At 49.2% G+C, this 11,155-nt stretch overlaps 1 protein-coding gene across 1 annotated transcript in view; it reads right to left on the reverse strand.

Moving 5' to 3' along the window:
• The window catches only part of LOC146200116 (uncharacterized), a 428,914-nt gene extending 418,170 nt beyond the window's left edge, over positions 1-10,744 (reverse strand). The window contains exons 1-3 of the mRNA XM_084592274.1: positions 10,727-10,744; positions 9,597-10,033; positions 7,699-8,636 (exon numbers count right to left, since the gene is read on the reverse strand). Of these exons, the coding sequence (XP_084448400.1) occupies positions 7,699-8,636; positions 9,597-10,033; positions 10,727-10,744 (1,393 nt within the window). The remainder of the gene's footprint in view (positions 1-7,698; positions 8,637-9,596; positions 10,034-10,726) is intronic.
• Between the last annotated feature and the right edge of the window lie 411 nt (positions 10,745-11,155).

Raw genomic sequence — 11,155 nt, forward strand, 5'->3', positions numbered from 1 at the left:
TATTCTTTTTTACATTTCTTCTTGCATAAAATTGCGAACGTGCGACAAAGAAAGCGACGAATTTCCGACGAAATGTGTGGGAACATCTAGTGCGTATCGATGGCGTTCAGTGCGCGGAACGAATTATATAGAGAAGTCTTTGACAGCGAACACTGAGCGTTTGCCAGGGAAAAAATGACTCCGGAAAATTAAGTTATAAGAATATTTTTAAGATGACATGTCCATTTCCACTGCACTTTCGAGCGACATTTAGAGGGACATCGAGGAAAAGTTCGACCAGTTCTCATTAAAAAGTAGATCTCGGTTGCTTTCTGGCCACGTTGACACTTTGCCGGGAGTAAAATTCGATTCGTATTTATCGTCACGAAAATTTCGATTTAAAAATATTTCCTTGCGCCGATTTCAGCTGCTGACGTCCGTAACGAAATACAAGGGTTGCCACCGGATCGCAGTCAATCGCCACGCACTGTAGCTTCAACCAACCGCGCATAAAAGCAAGTCTCGACAGACGCATGTTACGAGCACACTCGACCGGTGGCGGTGATACCTGTATTGATTTTCGGCTAGTTCGTAGCTTGTGAAAGTACGGTTTAAGCTGTGACGCTAAAAAGAAAGGCAGCGAGCAGTCAAGGCAAAAAGAAATATTTTACGTCTCTTCGGAAGGGGCATCTGCCTCTTTCTGCCTTGAAGGTTAAACGAACACCGCAAAATAATACACAACGGCGCTATGCAACCGCGTCGACAACAGCCAAGTGGTGTGCTGACAAAAACATTGTTAACAAACTCCTCAGACGCATGACTAGTCGCAACTTGATTAAGTGTAAGGAGTGAAAAGAGAATAGAATGCACCCGAGTCGCAGGGCGCTGCTGCGGTGAGTGAAAATAACTTGGCGACTTGTATGCCTTCCCAGACACGGTAAAATGAATAAAACGGGAACTGAAAGCCTGCAAATATATATATATATATATATATATATATATATATATATATATATATATATATATATATATATATATATATATATATATATATATATATATGGAGTCCACCAGAGAGAGAGGGAAAGTTAAAGCAGCAAGGAACGTGGTTCGCGTAGCGCAAAAATAAAAATAAAACAGGAAAAAATAAAATGAGCCGGAGAGGGCGAGGGAAGAAAGAAAAGAGCTAAGCCGCGTTTAATTGCGAACGTTGTTTCGCCGTCACCGCGGCTGCAGCGCGATTAACTCAACGCTCCAGAAAAGCTGTTAATTTCTCGCTTTCAGGGCCCGGCGCGCTTTTCCCGGTGTCCAGCCGCGGGGCAGAATTTCGTTACCGCTTCGTAAGCAGTCCCTGCTTCTCTTCTGTCCGCCCCCACCGGCGGGCGCCTAAGTGCACGCGTTCATAACGGCCGAGGTGGGTTCCCCGCAAGCCTTTGGGTTTTGCTGCTTTTGCTGATAAGGGCGCGTGCGCGGTTTTCTGCGTGCTAGCGACAGCGCGCGAGTGGCGGAGGCGCTCCAGTGGGCGCAAGTGGCACAAGAAGGTTTTTCGGCAGGCGCATTCTTTCTGCCCCCCCCCCCCCCCCCTTTCCGTGTACAGTCGTGAGTGCAGCTAGCAATGAAAATGTAAAGATCGGTTGAGGCCAGATTGAACAGGAATCGAGATAACATCTATTTAGAACCACCCCGATTTAAGAGCGAGACCTGAGAGTTTTACTTTAAAGGTCGTGGGGCATTGTTTAAGAGGGTCACGTATGAAATCCCGCTATTTCTAAAAAGTTAAGCAGGCAGCAAAAGTCACGCCCCCTTCCTATAGAGAAAAAAAAAATCTGCTGTTCAGTGCTTTAATGCAGGATAATTCCTCCTCCCCCCCCCCCCCCCCCCCGCCCTCAAAAGAAAAAAAGCAGAAACACAACACTCAAAACTTCCTGGGCCAGATCCTATCCCCTTGTTTGCTCCGGACGCAAAAGAGCCACGCTCGATGCGGCATCTCGCATTTCGAGGTGTCTGTCCAGAGCAGACGCCGTGGCCAGGTTCCGTGGATCGCCCGGGATCGCCAAGCCAATCGGCGGCGGTGACCGTCGGCGCCCCGACAGCGCACCCCGGCAAAAAAGGTCGCCTCCCCGGAAAACCAGCCGGCGATCCATTTTCCGGCGACGAGCCGCTTACAAAATTAGAATTCACCACTGCGCCGCCGTCACCCGGGCCCTTTTTTCATCCTCCCCCCATAGCGAGCCAGCCTTCTTCCCGGTCGCCGAGCCAGCCTGCCATGCATGAAGAGAGAGCCGGCCGCAGTACGAACCCCGACGCAACCACTACTACTGCGCCCGAACCCGCAGCGGGGGCCTGGCAACGACAAAGCAAGGAGAGAAGAAAAAATACAGCTAAAAGAACGCAATGACTGGAGGAGTCGCCTCGAATCTATCTCCTCCGGCAGCCTTGCCCCCTCCCGCCCTCTGGCGACCACTATTTCCCCCGCCCCTGTCGCCGGTCCTTTCCTTCCTCCCCCCAACTCTGCTTGTCCGCTCATCATCAAATGGCTCCCACTAGAGGTCTCCTCTGGTCTCGGATTTAAGCGCTGACTTGTTCCAGGAAGGGAGACGCACCGTGACCCGAGGCGGCAGTCATTCGCTCGCAACGGGCACTACACATCTCCCGCCGTCACTAGGGCGTGGGAGGGGACGTGGATGTATGTCGTCTCAATCAAACTGTCACTTGTCTTGCGCGGAGTCAAAGAGCGCCTATGTGGCTACTATACTATGTGAGCCTGACGTACAGAGAAGCGATCATGAGAAGCATTAGTTTGTTCTTGACAGCTTAGTGCATGGTTGTGGTTGGTTCCAGTTTTGCCATATTGCGCTTCAACAAGCTGAACTCTGTTCACAGCGCGCACGCTTCACTGACGCGCGGTGCACGAGAAGAAACATAAAGACACTCTGCATTGGCAGAGGGTGCTTCTGCATTGCGGGCAATATTATTGGCGTGTTTCTACCGCGATATGTACAGAACTGAGCTCAGCCCTTAAGAGTAGAAGTGAAAGTAGCGTACATATTCCTGCATCTCAAACTGGCCTGCCACAATACCCGAGGATTATGCGGTGATGACCGGCCGTGACATTTCTCCAAACAAGAGAAGTCGCCTGTGGCGCGTCAGCCACTCTGGAAGTGATCCTTACATATTACGGTTAATTTTCTTTTCAGATAAAATTAAGCCCTCGCAGCACCATATCGCTTTAACTAAGATAGAATTCACGCTCAACTGCAGTTAAAGCATTTATGCGCTAAACCTGGCCAGAAACTGTCACGTTAAGAGTGCGTCGCAGAGTGGCCGAGCCACGCGGTGGCCAGGTGTCAAGAATCTGCTTCCGAACCTTCTTCGGACATCCGGTTTAGATTTGAAACGCCAGCACACTAATAACTGCTTTCGTCAGGGCCACTAGGTCTACGTTTGTGGAGAGAAAAGAAAAAAACTATATCCGAAGGTCTACTTCAAATCTCTTACTAAACCTGAAGTCGTATCCTGAAGCTATTAACCACTGCTTGTTTGATATCAGACCTTAATATTTGTCTTCATACTGCTGGGCCTACTGAGAACTTTAGAAGAGTTTATGTCGAAACTGATTTTTCAAAAGGCTATACGGAAACAATGAAGCCAAGCCATATCCTGAAATTCTGCAGAGGCGTATTCTCCAGCGGAAGGTTGCATATGATTGGAATTTTTTCGCATATCGGAAAATAGTGATTTCCCTTATGGAGGCTTGTAGCTTTCCGCAATTAATGTTTTCTTAACTACTCACTGCAAGCGAAGGACAGACAAGATTTTGCAGCGCATTGGAATGTAGGTTCATTCCCTTTATTTCCATGACGGTATCTTACGGTATTTCACAGCTGCCTGACAATTAAAGCTGACGTCGAAGAATGCTGGAATTCGAAATATTTCAGATATGTACAATTGTAAAACTCTTACCGACAGAGCTCGCTGGAAAGCCCAGCACGCACGGTTCGCGTAAAATATGCTTTGATTTCTATTTTTTGTTCATTCCTTTCAAGCCAGCCTGAGAATGAATGAGAGGGTCGCGCATGGAGGGAAGCATCTTGAGTCCGTGGCCTCGTGCCCAGGCTGGCGAGCATTCCAACTTTCTCAATGATCCCCTGTCCTTGAAATTTCACGGTCAAGCGTGCCACCTTCGTGTATCTCCAGAATGGAGTTGTAGCTTCACGCTAGCTGACAACGGCATTCAGGGCCGCGAAATTAAACTCGGTAAGTTTCTTAATCCTTGATGACGAGTACTTTTATCTTGTCGGTTCAAACGTACAGACAAGGGGCGTAATATGAAAGAATCCACAGTGATCTGATAAGAGGGAAGATTTAGAACGCTTCTACATGCCGACCGGTATCAGCATACATAGAACTAAAGAAAGGGGCTTAGAGATGATAACAGCGGAGAATAGTCGAAGAGACAAAAACGTGTGCAGATCGTGCAAAATGAAGTGCTTTTATGACCGCTACTTGATAGCCTTGCACACGTTTTCGCTGAGGCTATTTTTTTTTTCTTTTGTGCGATAACTTGTCAAGCTTTGTACTGCAGTTGCTTTTTATTTATTATTTAAACACAAGAACTGAGAATGAAGGTTCATTTGATAGTCGAAGCCTGTAGCGCATAATCATTTTCTGGTATTTCGTCTGCGTGCTCTTTGTAGATATGAATCTTTACCAACTGACACGATTAACTGTACACCTAAGTGAAGGACCGTAAGCAAAGCGGCCTAACCAATGCGATGGGAACTTGTTAGCGGTAATAAGTCACTCACGCTAGGTCCATGACGAGCAAAAGGGGGGGTAGAGAGAGATAGAACGCACACAAGAAAACCCAAACAGCGTGGCAGCGATGATCGCCATTCTCTATATCGGTCGCACAGCGCAGAAGAAAAGACGCTCGCAGCATTCGCACGCCATCAGACATGACCTGTGGGACTCCCAAAGCACCCAAAGCCCGGAAAGCCAACCTTTGGAGTGCCCATCGGAACCGGGCATGACAGAACTGTTGGATGAAGCAGTCACTAGATGGTCACCTTGTTTGCGACGACCTTCGCCTGACTTCGAAGCAATGAAGCGAAAAGAAGAGAAGTCAAAAAAGCAAGGAGCGAGACGTAGAAAAAAGAAGAGGGGGGGGGGGGGGGGGGGGGTTCGTAGAGGTACCAAGCTGCTATAAGGGCCAAACAGTGTCTGTGCACACGACCGAAGGGGCCAAGCAACGGCGATCGTCCGGAGAGGTGTCGTCGAGTGCCGGCGCTCCCCCCTTCCGGGCAAACACTGGAGCTGTTCGGCGCCTCTGCGATTTCTCGCTTCGCCCGCGTCGAGAACTGCGTCTGGACCTCCCTCGTCACACCATAGATGCCGCCGCAGTCGCGCCGCTCTCTCGGTCGACCGGCGACGTGGGCGAGGGGGCAGGAAGACTCGACGTAGAAGCCTTAGTGGAAGATGCTGGCAGAACGCGTCCAATTTCCGGCCTCCAGCGACCGGCGACGCTAAAAGACTGCGCGATGTTGAGGGACGGCCGTTCGCCGATGGCAGGCTCTCAAGGATCACCCGTATAGGAGAGAACGTGCCGGATCATTGCAACCAGTTGCCCGGTTGCCGACTAACCGAGCACCAAATCACACTACATTTTTTGTTTTGTTTTTGTCAAGTTATTTCGGTTCTCAGTCAATCTGTGTGCTTCTCACATACTCTCTTCATCCTGCACGCTTCACCCCTTCTCCTCCCAGTTCGTCCCCGAAACGGAAAAAGTAGTGCTAAAAAAAAAAAAGAAAAAGAAAAACATATCGCTGCAGCGACTGCAGCGCTAGCCGGTAGCCAGAGTCCGATATTGCGTCTCGCTCACTCCGGCCGGCCACGATGCGAGCAGCTTCTCTGCTCTCATTCTTCCCCTTCCTCTTCGAGGTGCGACATTCCCCGCGGGCTGCTTGCGCCGGACATACATTTAAATTTGCGAAAGCGGCCCCTGACTACCAGCACTATATTGCAAGCAAATACGCTGCCGTCTATACCCTCTCACCATCGTTCCTTTCTCCGAATCCCTCTCTCCCTCTCTTGGCCTTTCCTCCTGCATCCTTTCGCTTCCACCGAAACAAAGAAGGAAATGAAAGAAAGCGGGAGAGGATGAGGGGATGCAACGTAGGGAAGGGTGCGGCGCACGCAATATTTGTTCGCGCGACGCGTCGGCGCACGCTGTTCCCATTTCACCCCTGAGCAGCGCACGCAGAACGCCTGCATGTGCAACGCGCGCACGTGCCAAAATGGTTTTCCCTTTTCCTTTACTCTCTTTTTTCCCCAAGAAATAGTGTGTATACTGCATAAAAGGAATGAGACTGCCACGGGAAGCGAGAAGTAGCGTTTTTAGCGAAGCGTATTGCTCTTTCCCAGATACGCCCGCATTTCTCATTTGCGCACGCGGAGACTAGTAGCACCACACAGGAGCTGCTCAAACGAGGGCCTGATATGCGCGCAGTCGTCCAGAGTCTGGTTGCATGCATGCGTGTAAAAAGAACGGCGGCCTCCTCCAAGTCCCAAAGGTGGCCAACAAATGACGCTCGCTCAGCGCAATTGTTGATTCGTTAGTTTGGTATGAAATAAAGAATGATGCTGAAGTATATCCGGGTCTCTCGTACTTCGTCCAACTTGCCAGGAACCAGAGATTGTTTTGTTGGCACGGACTGCTCAAACTCGAGAATTTTGAGACGGCCCTGTTAGTCGTAAAGACACCGTGAAATATTTTAGGACATGGTTTTATGAACTTATTGATGGGAAGCTGTCTAAGCTGCCGATACTTAGTAAAATATATTACTCATAAACTGTGTCGTGCACACGCACTGAGTACTCAAATGCACCATAGAAAACCAATGCTTTGTGTTTTGCGAAATTAAAGTCAGACAACTGTGGAATGTAGTGTTACGGCCGTTTTGAGGGGAATGGCCCAACCTTGCCAAGCTTAGCAAAATTTGTGTCCTGCGCTTGCGCTTAACTTTGAAGTAAGCCATAAAGGGAGTGAATTTTTCATTCATTCACGTAGTGGTGACCATATCAAGAAAAATTACAGAGTCTCCTGAGGGATGGTCTGCGGATACATTAATCGTCATGGTGCAATCTTATGCTACTCTAAAAAATATTTCCTAGGCTTAACGTGAAAACTTTAATACGCGGAGAATTATTGCCGCTGGCTTTTCTACGACGGTACGGGTAATGTACCCACATTTTTTCTCGTTTCTCGAGCCAGGTGGTGGTAAAGGGTAGCTTCAGGAACAAATTAAAAACAGAGGCCGGTGGGAGGAAATGCGCTATTGCCCTACGCACGATGTCTTCTCACGCTTTCTTATGTTTCGCAACAAGCTTACGTAGTACAGAATTATTGTTCAACATCCTCTTTGTAATAAAGCAGACACGTCGGTTCAAGAAGACCAAAAAAGTGCTATTGTCATTGCAGAAAAGGCAACACAGAGAGAGAGCTTTCTGCTCAAAAGAAGCAATCTGCGTTGGGCCCCGCAGATTTTGGAGCATTCTAGCTGTTATAGCGGTTGTTCCTTAATGATCCTGGTTGTTCACCTATAGTTGCACTAGAGAGATTGTTCGTTTAATCGACCTCTCTCGCTTGCTCACAGAGGTAAGTGTTAAAAATATGCCACAAATTCACAAGAAGATATGGCCGCTGAATTTCGAGCTTACCTCGGCTAAACACGGCTGCCGTGGCCCGTAGACCTCTGCAGTGGACCACACCGAGTCTCAGGCCCCTGGCAGGGCGCTTCCACGTCCGTATCCACAAGATGACGTGGTCCGAGGACACCAAATTGGACGCCCGCACTCGCACTCTGTGCAGCCCTTCCTTGCGTAAACGAAGCGATGCGCCGTGGACACGGTTCGAGTACAGCAGAGGACGCATCGACACCCACGGTCGCGAAGCCACTTTGTAGGCTGCTGTGGTATCCGTTCCTTGTTCTGATACTGCACGGAGCACAAATCTCGATCTTACAGCGATGGAAAACCGGGGACGAATTGTCCAGGCTCGGAGACCCTTTACGCGATCCTGAACGACGACAGGCGGTATCAGATTAGCCACGCGTCTTCGGCCCAGGGGGCTCCAAGCTTCCACGGCGACAGAGTAGAAGCCGGGAAGTGGAAACATGAAGCTGGCGTCGCACGTGCCTTGATTTTGTCCGCCCAAGATGACGAAGCATGATTCGCAGGCGGGAAGGATGCGCCAAGAGCAACGGACGTCGCTGCCTGCCGCGTACGTTGCCGATAAGGTCACATTGCTGCCAGTCACTACGTTATGCCCTGATTGACGATAAATTCCGTTCAGAATCACTCGCAGCCCCCGAATTTCATCCAATGCCCTTGTTGTTTTTGACAATGTCACTGTACTGATGGGGTTCCGAAGCGTCGCTTCTAGACGGTACATCCCCGGCTCCTGGAAGGTGTAAGTCATCTCGTGGCCGGGTCCTCCAGTGGAGTTGTATAGCAGGAGAGGGGAGAAGTGAACGCCTCCACCGTTGCAGGACGAAAGCGACCCGTCATCTCCCTGGCAGGTGACCGTGCTCATTCTGATCACGGCGCACGAGATCGTGTATCCAACGGCAAGGCTGCGTCCCTCTTGTAGGCCGCATCTGATAAAGTGTGACACGCACAGAAAGAGAGAGAGAAAGTTGTAAGATACCGCGTGTTAAGAACGCCAAGCTCGGCTCAGTCGTAACCACAAACATTTCGCGTGAACAAGACGCTGAACATATTGTTTACCCGGAGTACACATTGCAAGTGATAAACACCATGTACAAAGAAAAACGGTATGGTAGTCGTAGATTATACCAAAGAGTAAGACCCCCCCTTGTGTTCAGAATAAGACCTAGAAAACGCGTTTGTTCACAACGCAAAATTTCGTTTCATTATCACCAAATATCTTGCTAGAAACAACAATGACGCGCCATTAAACAGCCTTGCAACCTTGTCGGCAAACAAATGCATGCAGAAAAATGACTGCCTCGTTAAGCGATACATTCAAAGGAGCTAACAGCCACGGACACCAAGGAAAGCTCTAGGGATTTTTTGTGTTATAAATGTGAAATAAGGACGTAGTAATGAAGGTAACTGATTATAAATTAGCACTAAAGACAGTCGCATGCCGCCGGTGGGATCCCAACCCGCAGCTTTTGAATTTCGTGCCCTATACTCTATTGATTAAGATATGGGGACGCAAGTTTAATCTCCTACATTCTTAGGTATTTATACTGCGTGAGAGAGTTCGCCAGTGCTACCTTATTCCATAGGGGCAGACGCGGAACGCCATGTGTTACCGCGAGCGCCATGTGAATGCGATCCGCGACTCCCACCGGAGCATGCGGTTACTTTTCTTCGTCTTTCAACTCAGTTATCTCCATGATGGCATATTGCTGATATTCATCGATACAGAACACCCCCTGTACTTTCCTCTTGAATAAACCGCACAAAATATCATGGCTGCATTGTGTATAGAGATTTGTTTTCTAGAGGCTAGGTTAGCGCTTTACAGAATCAGTGACGGAAAAAGAACGGCTATAAGTGGCATGTATACCACCACTGTTTCTGCGCACCTGACACTGGTCCGCGTCGAGACAAGCTCCGGTGGTGTGGCCAGGATAGAGCGAACCCATGCATCTTGCCCCGACGACAGGTTGCGGTAAACGGCCACGAAGTCCCTGTGCACCGCTACCCAGGATGTGTTGTGACGTCCGAACCATGCGGCCACTTTAGGCCTGAAGAGGCCCTCCACTTCGTATTTGTGAGTTACTCTCGCGGTCCAACAGTACGGGTAGACCCAGATCGGACGCAGTCGTCGCGGCTTCTGCTCGTCGTCGCCGAAGTAGACGTCCATAAAAAGGCCCTCATCGTCCTGGCCTGCGGTGTAATGCCGCGGCGCGACCACGGAGACGAGGAGTGTGATGAAGGCAGTCGCCAGGGGCAGTGTTGTCGGCGTCAGCAGCTCCAACCGGATTGTTGGAGCGGGCAGGTTTACACCTCCGGACTCTACCTGCGTTTGAGAGGACAGAAACAAACATAGGTTCACGTGGTGCGCTCGCCTAGGAGCCATGCACAAACTCAGCAGTGGTATCGCGTCACCGCACGTAGCGACGGACGGTGCAGCACATTAAATAGAAAGGAACTATCTATCCCGAAATGGTACCTCCTGTAGCGCTTCCGCGCACGGCGTCCCCCACACAATCCTAGCATTCGAAAGCAGTTCGTGTGTGAGGTGTCCAAACTTGCCTTCCTGGAACTCAGATACAACGAAGAAATCGGATAATGAAACAATTACAAGGCAATCACCTTGACACCAGTGGAACATTAAAGGAAGTTTCCTCAAATTATTTCGGGATTCCTCGCACCATTTGCCAGGGTATTCCACACGTAAAATAGCTGCTTAGCGACTGGAGCGCATCCGTCACTTGGACAATCGCAACAGCGCAGCTGAAGATAAAAAAAGTCTGTCATCTTAAATCGTTCTCATGCGCTAGAAGCTTCCAGCAGTCGGCTTTGTTCTGCAGGCTGTTGCCTCGACTTCAGAATCCCCGTTCACTTCAATCTATATAGTCAAATCAAGCAACTGGGCGGATGCACTGTTCATAATATAGAAATGCCAGTAATAGATGGACACTGGAGCTACATCAGATTATTGCTCTGAATAAACATTTCTTTAGTGACCCTAACGATGTTGGCGGCTTACCGTCTCCAAACGACGCATTTATCGACGTAGAACATAGGCTTGAAGATCTCCACGTCAATCGATTTACATTCGTTACTATATCGCGTATGATGCCCCTTCCAAAAAGGATGGGTTGCAAAAGACAGGCTAGCGCGCGTAGCGTAGCTTCAGGCACGTGCTGAAGCGATCCACCCAGAAAGTAGGTGCCGACGCGCTTACTAAGATGTCGGCCATTGAGAAAATTATATTGAGATCTCGGGTTTTTTCTAGCATATCTGAATCTTTTTTAGCCGTTTTCTGTGAACGTGGTTCCCTTTTTGTAATTAGAAAGCGGTGCCTGTTCGATACGGGCCAACTTTTATTTCTCATCTAGTCCCTTTTAATCGACTTTAACTCAATGCGCCCTAGGGAGGACAAGCAGGAAAAATTATAAGTTACGGTCAAATGGAG

The sequence above is a fragment of the Amblyomma maculatum genome, chromosome 2, assembly GCF_055883805.1.
Source record: "Amblyomma maculatum isolate TAMU_Amacu chromosome 2, ASM5588380v1, whole genome shotgun sequence".
NCBI classification, from domain to species: Eukaryota; Metazoa; Arthropoda; class Arachnida; order Ixodida; family Ixodidae; genus Amblyomma; species Amblyomma maculatum.